Source organism: Tinamus guttatus, unplaced genomic scaffold (genome assembly GCF_059628265.1).
Source record: "Tinamus guttatus ecotype Peru unplaced genomic scaffold, ASM5962826v1 Tinamus_guttatus_pri_ptg000402l, whole genome shotgun sequence".
Lineage (NCBI taxonomy): Eukaryota > Metazoa > Chordata > Aves > Tinamiformes > Tinamidae > Tinamus > Tinamus guttatus.
In genome coordinates, this window is record NW_028288936.1 from 1,873,123 (window position 1) to 1,885,479 (window position 12,357).

Genomic DNA, 12,357 nt, shown 5'->3' on the forward strand with positions numbered 1-12,357 from the left:
AACTCGCATGGTATCTATGTGGCTTATGGCAATTTAAGCTCACAAAGGAGCAATATATTCAACTGTATTTATTCTATGTTGTCTCAGTTTTTATAATGTTCTATATATGATCTGTATGTGATCTTATAATGTTCTATATATGATCTAAGGAACAGCTAGGCAGCCACTTTCTGTTTTCGGTACTGTCCCTGAATCAGATAAATGATATCTGAACGGAACAGGAATGCAATTCAGCACCAATTCAGATCTTTGAGTCAACACAGTATTGCTGTTGTGTTTTCACTTTGTCAATATTAGTTTGGAATGCTTTGCTCCTGTTAACAAATTTTATTGAATTACAGTTTCATATCAGCTAAATACTCATGAAAAAAAAAAAAACTTGAACAATACTCAAATACTCAGTTTTCCTCACTAAGCATAGAAAAAAGGAGGATAAAAAAGTAATAAGCTGTGAAGAATAAAGGTTTTATTTTCATGCATTTGTCCTCAGTAATAATGAACATGAAAAACAGTATATAAAATACAGGGGGAAAAAAAAAAAAGCAAAACAGATTTTTGCAATGTGTTTTTGATTGCTTTCCCAAGATGGTATAATTTCCATAGAGCTTGTGAGTGAGTTTGCATATGTCAGTCAATTTAAAGTAATGCTTTGCTTTGATTATGAACATGACTTGGAAATAAAATCAATGTTTGCATAGTGCTTTGTATATACAAATGCAAATGCATTGTATTTGCATTGTGTATGCAAAACATTATATAAATGCTGCTGTATGTATAATTACTTTAATAATGAATGTAAAAATCCAGTTGATGAATAGTAGATTAAAATAAAACATTAATAGAATGCTTTCCACAAATGACATACTATAAGCATGTATCTTAAAGCAGGTCATTAATATATTAGGTCCAAATTATCTGTTGTTGTAATTTCCATGAAAATATTTTTTTTTTTGCTACATTTGAACTAATCCAATATCACCAACCTATCTAAGAAACATGTATTGACTTCATGGTTGGGGATTCAACTTAAACTTACTCTAATTTTGCAAATATATCATCTAGCAAAGAGAAACCTTTTACCTAATATGAAATCATATACGGCACAGTCAATGCATTTGTCAGTCCCACTGTGCTACAACTCCTTTGGATCTGCCTTTTAAATTCTAAGCTCTTTAAGTTAGAAAAAAAGTTAGTAGGTTGCTGCCAGTTAGCAAAGAGCAGATGGTGTTTATTACTGTGACCAGTAAATTGTGTATCTGTGGGTATAATAAGCCCAATTAGCCAAATGTTGATTGTGCTTTTAAGCAATGTAGTCTCAGTACCTCTTTCCATACCTGTGCATATGCTTGAAATGAATTGATTTAATTGTTCACTTTGAAAAAGCTTAACAGTGCACTTCTTCAGTCTGTATTTTTAGCATTCCTAGAAATATCTTTTTCAATTAAATGTGGTTTAAAGGAACCAGTTGTAGATACACGTAATTACAATAACTTTTCATTGCTTATTGTATTTTATTTATTTCCAATAGAATACACTGGCTACCTCAGGTTTGGCCAGCATAAATGATAGAAGACAGATGTTGCAGTTTCCTGCAATGGGGCCCCTTGCCTTTGATCCTGTAGCATATGACTGTAATGTAAATATTCTGGCTTTCCTTTGAGGAGATGAACAAAATCCCTGATAGCTCAGCATACTCTGCGCTTTTAAAAATTCTGCTATCCTGAACAGCTTTTCCTTAAAGAGTGGTCAACCCCCAAGGAACATCCTGACTCTTTATAGACATGAGCTGGGGTCAGTCGTAGCCCCAGACTCACGAATAGTTTAGCAGCACCTCTGAGCACCTCAGTGGGGACAGGGGAACCTCGGAGCTCTTCGCACCGGCCGTCAGGCTCCCTCGCTGCCCCAGCTCCCCGGCCAAAGAGAGATAAGCTTAGGAAAAAGAAAAAAAAAATACTGTGGGTGGCTTATTCCATTCTTGAAATGTAGCCAGAACAGGATCAAATGTGTAATTAATTTAAAGTTATAAAAGAATTATAAGAAGGGCTAAAGGCAAAGGTAAATGGTAATATTGGGTTCCCCTTTCCCCTTTCGAAGGTGAAAAGCAGGCTGCTGCATAATCCTCTTCTCAGTAGAACCTGATCCTTCTGCACTTACCTTGGCTAATTTCCACTTTCATAAGCAAGCCCGGTGATGTTAATGGCAATTTCTACAATCACTCTCTGACCATCCAAATACGCAATTGTAGCTAATATGCAACACAAAGATCATTTGATTCTTTTAGTGTACTTGACTGCTCTTCAGGGTGAAGATCAGGGCTTCCTATGTGCATGCACAGTGCCTAGTGCAATGTTTCTTTCTGGCTATCTTTGCAATTAAAATAATCGTAAGTGGCTGCACTGAGACATCCAGCACTTAGTCATAAGCCCCTTAAACTTGTTAATTGCAGGTTTAATAAAGATCCAAAACTGTAATTGGGTTCTTGGCCTCTTTTCATTTACTTCATGTCAGTCTTTCAAACAGCATCATTCAAAATAAAATGTTTGAGTGTCTGACAGATTAGCAGATTATAATAAATCACACTGCTAATGCTGGTGTTTGAAAAAATAGCTATTCAAATTTTCCTTGGTTAAGAAAGTTGTTACGTTTAACTAAATAAAGATAGCAGACACCAAACAATTATTTTTAACCATAAAATTTATTTTAGTGCTAAGACTTATTTAAATTCCTTTATTTAAATGTCGCAACCTATTACCAAGCTCTGACAGAAAATTGCTAAAAATGAAAAGTGAGAGAATGTTTTTATCTCCGTATGGACTTGTACTCTGGAAGATGTTTGTCTAGAGTCACTGACCATCTGTTTCATGGAGCTATGCCAAAAGTATATTCTCACTGTGAAATTAGATGCTTACTATGAGCTAGTAAATAGCCAAATATTGCACTATGTTCTTCAAGCACACCATAAATATGAACTCCCAGCATTTTTCAATGTGAAATAATGTGTAATAAACAAGTTTATTTCTCAGGTGAATCTTTTAGCAACACTGTGGCTGTAATGCTTCTGACTTTGTTACTCAGGCTTAATTTATTCTTGAGGTAATTCTGCTGATATAGTGGAATAACACTGGGCATGAATTTGACCCCGGTTTTCAAGAAGCTGTATTTTTCCCCGGATCATTTGATTTTTAGTCCTTTTTTCCTCCCACTGGCCCGGTCTCATGTTGCTGCTCAAAGCGTAATGAAGAGCTGAGCTGGGCTCTGCAGGCCCCTGCCACGGAACTGCAGCGGAGCAGGGTTGGCAGCTCTTGGGAGCATCCACAAAACCTCCTTCCAGCTGGTCTCAGAGGCCCCTCTCAAGGAGACCAGTCCCTTCTCCTGCTCCTCCTCCTCCTCCTCCTCTTCCTCTTTCTCCTCCTGCGGTTCCAGCCTCCTAATATGTCCCAGAAAATGCGACCCTGTGCCACATGCTCTAGGTGTCCCTGCTGGAGCAGGGAGGGTTGGACTAGATGATCCCTAGAGGTCCCTTCCAACCTTAACCGTTCCGTGATTCTGTGAAAAATGGAGCCCTGCAGATCTCTGCCCCACCAAATTTCTTCTAAGCTCTTCTACAGGGACAGCAAACATTGCAGTGCTGTAATAAAAATAAAGCTACCTCCCCCTCTGGAAAGCCAAGTTCCTTTTGGAAAAGCTCACGCCTGATGCTGCAGAGGTGCTGAGGAAAGCTACTGTGTGCAGAGGGCAGACTTGTACACTGCAAAATCTGTTCAGCCTTGCATGCTCATAAAGCATGGAGGGAAGTAAAATTGGCCTTCATAATCTTCCAGTACTGCCTTTACATCCAGGCAGGTCCCGTATGCCTATCAAAATGGGAGATATTCATAAAATAAATGCTATTCTAAAATGATGGAACTACCAGTACTCCTAGAATAGGGCCAGAGGAAAACTAATTTAAGCGGGTCTCAATCTGTAAATCAGTGAGGTTTTTTTTGTTCAGAAGTGAATAATGTCTTTGTCTCCTCCCCTTTTCTTTAGCATAGGATTGAATTTAGATAGGAGGAAATAACAAGGGTTTTTTTGGATTTCATGAATAGGGAAAGGTTTTTGTTAGAGTAAGTAGCTCTGAGTAGGGAAAGACTCCTTTCCCCACAAAGGAGCCCATAGCAGTGGTGAATAGAGCACGCTGCAGAATAACACCCTATTGCGTGTAGCCCAAGACATCACAATTTGTATTTTTGCTGTTTCTAGGATTACAAGAAATGAATCTGGCACCCCAGGTCAGGGCATTGTGTTGCTTTATCTTACAGCATTGAAAACATTTGTCTGTCTCATTCCTTATTTATCTAGGTTTATATCTCCATCACATTTTGTTGCTTTTCGAAGCACTGTGTATATAAAACAGCAGTAGTCACAGGAACATACACTCGGTTCTGAATGACAGACATATTCCTTGTTTTTGATTGAAAAGAAATCATTAAAAATATGAAATGTGGTTGTTTTAGTAGAAATGTATTTGGCCTATATCAAGTATGGAAACCAATATTCTTCTAAATGTAAATATTTACTTTCTGTCAATCATTGTATTCAGTTTGAAGCTTGAATGCTGAAAACTGTATGTTATATTTTTCATGGCTACTGCATGGTGCAGTCAAAAATCCTCAATAATATTAAATGGAGATTTTTAACTTGAAAGAACTGCATGTTAGATTTTATGTTTCAACAAAAGATAGCATCAAATGATGGAGGTATTTGCCTAACCTGTTACCAGCACGCTTGCCCCAGTAGGCAGCAAGGGGGAGGAAGATCCATGTGTGGTTTTATGGAGCATCCTTTGATTCATGGTGCTTGTGGATGGCAGAGTAGCTTTCTCTATGCCTCCTGTGGTGCAAACCCACTGAGGAGGCTGTCTTAGCACATATATGTTCGGAGTAGCTATGCCAGCCTGCCTGTATAGTGATTCTCACGGAAGAACTGAGCAGTGTGTATTTGGCAGGTTAATCAAAGCCAAGCTTATTACCAGGTAATGTGAGAGTCAAGTCCAGTGTCTTCAGTTAAGGTAAGGATTCAGTGTTTAACTACAGAGTCAGGGCGTTGCAAGAATAATGTAGTGATGAGACTCCTCAGTCGCTGCTGCCTCGTCGCAGTCACTGAAGCCGTCAGTTCAGGACCCGGGTGCTGAGGCCACGGCTGAACAAGCGTCCCCTGCCAGAACAGGCTCCTGACAACTGGCTCCGGTTGTATCCGAGTCTGCCCGCTAACCTGCCTAGACGAAAAAGAAAAAAAGCCCAGGCTTTATTTAGGCAGAAAAATCCAAAGTTTGATTGAATCTCTGACATGCATCTAGGGCTTCACAACTTCTTTATTTTGTTGGTTAATTTTAATTAAACTTTTATTTTCTCGTGTGCGGTGTCAAGGAATCCTTTTCGGTAAGATAGTGAGTATATAAAAAGACTTTTTGCTCTCCAAATTCTCTCTTTCCCCCACCCTTTATACAGTACAGATGTAATAGAGGAGCTCTGTCTTTTTACTTTAGATATCTGCTTCAAAGCTCAAACTCACTGTGATCATGTCCTAGATAATTTGCCTTTATATGCCCCGGTACATGATACAGTAGCAAAATAAATGCTGGTAGTCAGGGTGAATCGCCTGCACTGTGTTCCAGCTCAACAGCACCTTGTAGATTTGGACGATTCATATTTTTTTTTCTGGGTCTTAACCTGGAGCAAGTGAGGTGCGTTGAAGACCGACTGATTCTATTATGGAGGGGTTTGGGAGGATCTTACAAGCAAGTGGGTGATTATGGATGTGCTCATGCAACGAGCATGACACTAAGCTTTTCAGCAAAATAGGCAGTGTGTAAGAAATTTAATGTGAATGGTTCTCACACCATTTTCCATGTGGTTCTTTAGTATCTAGTCTATAGTTTTAAATACTGATTCATAGCATATATATCCCCAAAGAAATTCTCACAGTGCCAGTCACTTTCCTCTTCAGAATATAGTGTTTAAACACAAAGGTTTGCAAATAGATGGGTGAAGTACGCTATGGAGGAAGAGAGTAATTTCTTTGTGACTAAGAGCATGATCCTACTTTTGCTTATATCTATTTGAAGATAAAATTTGAAGATAAAATTTGAAGATAAAAGTTTTGAGAGAACAAGCAAACAGAAAAACAAGCAAAGAACTTCGATGGGGACCGAGAAGCCAGAGTGCTGGGTTTGGGTACCTCACAGCCTAGTTGCTTATTGGAGGTGGAGTGAAAATGTAATCAAGATACTGATAAACCTGATAAAACTTGTGTATATAATAGCTGGGGAAGAGGTTGAGGAGACTGTGATTGTACATACTCAAAAGATCTACTGAAATATACTTCTCTGTCAGACTTTATTTTGCGAAGGAGAGAATTTATTGCACAGCTGTTGACGTATGAACCATCATGTGCACTTGAATATGAGTAAAACATTTCCTACTATCACCTGATCATTTTCCCCTGAAGATATGCATCTGTCTTCCACAGGTGATAAAAAATCTAAGAAAATAGTACACAAAATCTTTGCCATAAAATGGGAAGGGTTTGTACAAACACGCAAAATGCCTAGCTTGCACTCATAAATATGATTGAAAAGACCATCAACACTTCTAGTTGCCATGGATCCCACTTTGCAAGTATAAGTGTTTGGCCCCAGGACCAAGGTCTTTCTGTTCATACTCTCAATTCTGTACATCGTCATTTTTCCACTGTCTTTGCCTAAGGTGACCTGGCATTATCCCTGAAACTTAGAGCAACTAATTTTTGGAGAAAATTTGTGCACACGTTGGAGGTGGTTCAAACTAAGATTGATATGTAGTTACAACAGCTGTACCAGTAACATGTGGCTGTGGTTAAGGAAAGCCATATGTGCTGTCAAGCTGAGTGAGCATTTGCATTTTCCTTCACTGTTTCACCCTCTGTTTGGGTGCAGAACAGCCATAGCTGCTATTAAAACTTGTTCTGCTTAGGCTCTTGTCCAGCATATTTTAATGAATAAATAAAAAAGCAGAGGAATAAAGCTATGTTTCACATTTCTTAAGATTATTGCTGAAGTGAAATTTTCTGATACTTATGTGCACTTGTTACCCAAATGTAAACAGAAAGCTTTTAATCTTGCATGAATTATTGATCGAAAGATACTATACCAATGTTTTCAGCCTTGTGGGAGTTCTGGAAAAGCAGACTGATGCTACAGACAGCCAATAGCACCATAGCATTGTGAATGCTTGGAGACCAAGTGTAATGGCCAAATTTCTGACAGAACACCCTGGCTTTTCTGGTGCTTTCAGCAAAACCCAATTAATAGCTGTTCGGTTATTCAGTGGTAAGTTACTGCTCGCTTCCTGATGTGTGTTTTCAGAAGGTATTGAGAAGGTGGATGAAGTGTGAATGCATGTCTGCCTCATAATCAATAGAATTAAAATCCCCCAGACACCTATTTCCTGGGAAGTGATTAAAATCCACTTTGTACATAGTTTATGCAAGCCCTACCAATCCCTTGCAGCAGTATTTCAAGGTAATTATTAGACAGTTTATGAAGTGCTTAAATATAAATGTTCAGCATAAATCTTAATAAACTGTATTTTGATAGTTTTACTGTAATGTACTGACAAGGTGGGCCCACCTCTGACTGGGTTCTTCATAGTATTTTCCCCCACTCTCTGGGTACCCCTTTTTCACCACAGACAGCTCTTCGTAATACTAAGAGACACAGGAAGGATGCAGCCTAAACTCTCTCTGCCTTCACTCTCGCTGGTGCCATACAAATGCTATGAATGATTTTCTGCTGTAACTTGTGGACACAGTCTGACAGGGTCCGTCTGCCCAGCAGAGAGATGAGGAAACGAGGCAGCTCAAGTGTTGGCATCACTTTCTCTACTCAGCATCCACTTGCTGCCGGGGGTTTACATCCAAGGGCGAGTGTGTGGTTTCAGGTTAAAGTTAAAGCTCAGTCCTTGCCATTCCTGCTGTACTGTTAGGTTTTTGGGTTTGTTTTGCTGTGAAATTTAGCAGTCTTCCTAAAGACAGCAACTTCTTCCAAGCCAAATTGGGCCTGGAAGAAGAAGTTTCAAGACATAGTGGTGTTACCATGGTGATTCAGAGGAGGTAGGATTTATGGGAAGGGTTGATAATGTCTATTAAATCAGGAGATAAAGTTGGAAAAATTTGCAAACATGACAGTTTAAGAGCACCAAAACTTGCTGTGTTTTTCTGCAGTCCTACAACTTACTACTTCCCCTAGATACTTCGTCTTGCTGAAATCAGATATGTTAACTTAGGTGGCAATACATCTGGTCTAGAAAAGTGCTTCCTATTAGAAGAGCCATGTCTCTCTTATTTTCTTCGATGGTTTAACCAATACCTGAACCAAATTAGGAGTAGAGAGTAAATAAGACCCAGGACTCAAAGTCAGACTTAATTCTGAATTTGAGTACTTCTAATACATTTGATTTGATGCATATTTATTTTATGATATAAAGCAAATCTAACATTTGTGTTTTAGTTTCTTTTTGGTTAGAGTGGAAACAAGAATATTTTCCCACTTTTTTTTTAAGAGATTAAATTTATAATAGGAGGTAGAGCAAAACAAAATAGGATATGCTTTCTTGCAATATTTTTTGATAATAGCATATCCTTGATTCCTTAATTGCTATTTCTTTTGATCATGTTCTTATTCCTATTTTTCCTTCTAGTAGTGCTCTGAAATAAATACAGAAATACTAAAGCAATCCCTTTTTTTTTCATGAACTGAGCTAAATCTTTCCTGAATGCCAGGCCAGCGCTCTCTGTTTAGACTCGAACGTAATTTAGAAACACACTAAGTAAGCGTTGTTGTTTCCCATACTCATTTTGAAGACATCATGCTATATAATATTTTAACAGGTTTTAGAAAGCACAGAAGCATGATAAATTGAAGATGCTACTGATAACAGAAGAAACAAATTGTTTTTACTTAATAAATTATGCCCTTTTTTTGCTGCTTGGAATTGATGTAACATTAATATGCAGTTTATTTAGTTTTCTGTCCTCTAATTTTCATGCAGACATATCTCCTCTTTACCCAGGAACCATGATAAGTGGTATGAGTCATATGAACTCGCCAGTGCTTAAGAATATTAGCAGCCTGCCAGTCAAAATCCAATGCTCTTCAAAATCCTCTGAGGAAATAGCTTGAATATCTTGAGCAACCTATGGCTTTGTGATCTGCTCACTGGCTGGCAAAACAGATATTTGAAGCCAATACACAAAACAGCACATATTTTAAAATCAATATGAAAAAGATCAATTCTTAAAAATCCATCTAAAGCCCTAATGTTACAGAATATATTATTTTGCCAATAAACCTGTCTGACTCAGGAAAAGAATGTATTCTTTCTCTCAGTTTTGCTATTGCTCATAAGACACAAATTTCTTGTTTAGCAGTTATTGAATACCCTTAATGCACACACACATATATATATATATACGTGTATACATGTAAATGCAGTACATAAGGTCTTTGTTATTTTGTGAGTCAGCTTTCAGACGAGAAGGCTGGGTTTGACTGTGTGTCCCATGTTGAGCACGTTTCCTAGTGTTAAAACTATCTAAGTAAGTAGGTTGTGAACAACTACTGGGAACATTTAGGATCTGCTATCTGCTTTATCTGGAGCTTTTTGGGTTGTTCTGTCCTGTGCCATATGCATATGTGCAAATAACTGAACATGGTCTCTTCCCCCTGCTTCTCTCTCTCAACGTTTGAATAATAATGCAGAATTTCCCTTGCTTGCTTAAAGCACCTTATAGTGCAATTTGCACCACTTTTTTCACTTTTTGCTTTCTAACTAACTTAATAGCTGTTAATGTTCAGTTTGACAGGACAGTATGTCCACTGTGTGTTGCACACAAAATGTCTGTAACATGACGGTCTAATGTACACGGTATTGATTTCTAAAGTTGTGCATATCTATATTGCAATATTTTTTGAGTGAATGTTGTCATATTATTTAGCAATCCATTTGGTCACAGAGCCACATAAAGGCTGGAGTGGAATTCAGGAGGAATCCTGTTCCTCCACGGAGCAGGAACACCAAGTCCTAACCCTGGGGCCCACAAACCCTGTCTTTCTCTTCCCTCTCCTGCCTCATCCCATATTCAGCAGCTCTGAGGCCACCGCTGTTCAGATAGAAGGGTCAGCAGCAGCATACAACAACAACAACAGCGGGCTAGGATCCAAGCAGACAAGTGGAGTGGGAGGAATAAAGCTAAGGAGGAACAGAAGTAAATGAAAATGCATCTACAGAGCCCCTGGCCATTCCTCTGGAGAGGAGTTTACTGGGGTTCATAGGAAGAATGAATGCTTTTACTGCCTTCAGTTCTAAGAGTTACCTCAGTTCTTCAAACTTGTTTCCTGATGAGTGAGGGCCAGAACTCAGCAATGAGATTTTATTTTAGGGAAATGAAACGTTTTTCTTTTAAGCAGGTTTTATAAAGACTTGTTAAGTTTTGGGGAAAAAAAAATGCCTCATGTCTAAAACAGTTGTCTTATTTGCTTTGTAGTTCAACTTTGTTGGGAAATTGCTTGGGCCAAGAGGAAACTCCTTGAAGAGGTTACAAGAAGAGACAGGTGCAAAGATGTCTATCCTGGGGAAAGGCTCCATGAGGGATAAAGCTAAGGTACTGTGTGAATTCTGATTGTAATTAATGCTGATACACTTTTACTTCAACTGATCTATTTAGATTACATGTGTACCTATTAATGACTCAATGAATAGACTGATTCCAAAGGCCTTCTTCATTTTTTTATGAACAGCTTGAATAAAATTTTTCTCTCCACTGCATAAAACTTGCTTCTCATATAGTCTTTCACCACCCCAATTGGAACAATACCAATGTTATTTAAATAATTCATCTGAAATAATGGAAAAAATATTTAAATCATACTAAAAATGCACAAGTTAAAAAAAAATCACTGCCTGCTTTTTGCACCAAAAGTAATTATTTATAAAATAAGGGGGCTTCATATAAATGAGATCGAAAGAACAAGTATTGATTGTGTTGTGGCATCTTACTTCACAGTGTGTAGAACAGCAGTATTATGGTCAACATAGAAATAATGACTAATAATTTCACTGAAATGTATTTTATATTGCACTTAGTAATATGGAGCATTACTCAGTTTTCTGCTCTGTCACTCTGTTATTCATCTTGGTAGCTAAACTAAGTAAAGAAGGAAATATAGGCTAGTGCCAGAATAAAGGAAAAACTAATCAGGATTTTACCATTTTTATTATTGGCATTATTTGGTCTTGGTAATGTGTATCATCAGTCACTTGCATTATAAGATCTCCATTTGCAGTATTTAAAAAAATAGGGAAATTAGGCATGCAGAGTGTATTTCATTTTGCAGAGATTTGCTTATGATGTTGAACATACATACAGTTATTTTACGATAATATATGTTGATTACACAATAGGTTTTGTTTTTAGTTATTGACAAGTGAAATACTTTACGACTTTTGCCTTTCTTTTGAAAGGATAAAAGATGACTGCCTGGATGAATGAATGTGCCTTCTGCTAAGTAGCTGTGATTTGCATCTGTATTATGTCCGCCAGCTCCATTCTCAGCCACCTAATACTTGCAGTATTATTGCCAGGAGCAGCGATTGCCCAGACAGGGAATTGTGAAGAGCTTTTCACCAGATAAAGATGTTTAATCACATAAGTAGATGGACCCAGTCCTCTGGTTTTGAGATTGGTCACTCATCATTTGAATTTCATCTGATCGTAAGAACAGCGCCAACGTGCCAGTTATTACATTCAGTCGTGAATATCTCAGCAGAATTAAGTAAGGGTCTGTTTCTTTAGGCATTAAGAACAATCTGAAGTTAAGTATTAACTTCATGGAAATGCATTTGTATCAGAATGATGTAAAAAATGAAGGTGCAATGTAAAATAGTGTTAACTATGGCAGTGATGAAGTAAGTTATTGTTACTTTAATCCAGCTAGGACACTACTGCCTGAAACAAAAACAAAATCACTGGGCAATCAGAGTGAAGAAGAGGATGAGCTGATCTGTGTACTTCACTTACCAGTTCCAAGAAAAAGACAGGGGATGATCCTGTGTTAGATAAATAGTTACAATTAGTATTTCAGAGAGGATGTTCTAGGTTGAAAACTTGGTAAGAGTTAAAGAAAATATATTTGACTGTAAATGTAAATAATGTTTTAAAATTGCTGTGGCAAAGCAAAATACCACTTTCTCTGGTTAAAAGATTTTTCTGACTATAAAACAAACTCATTAATCTCATGTATGCAACATTTTTTAAATCAATTTAAATATGGATTACCAG

General features: G+C 37.7%; 1 protein-coding gene across 1 annotated transcript in view; it reads left to right on the plus strand.

Moving 5' to 3' along the window:
* KHDRBS2 (KH RNA binding domain containing, signal transduction associated 2) overlaps positions 1-12,357 on the plus strand; it is a 336,178-nt gene that overhangs the window by 113,620 nt on the left and 210,201 nt on the right. Inside the window, exon 3 of the mRNA XM_088531225.1 lies at positions 10,564-10,680. Within this exon, the coding sequence (XP_088387351.1) occupies positions 10,564-10,680 (117 nt within the window). The remainder of the gene's footprint in view (positions 1-10,563; positions 10,681-12,357) is intronic.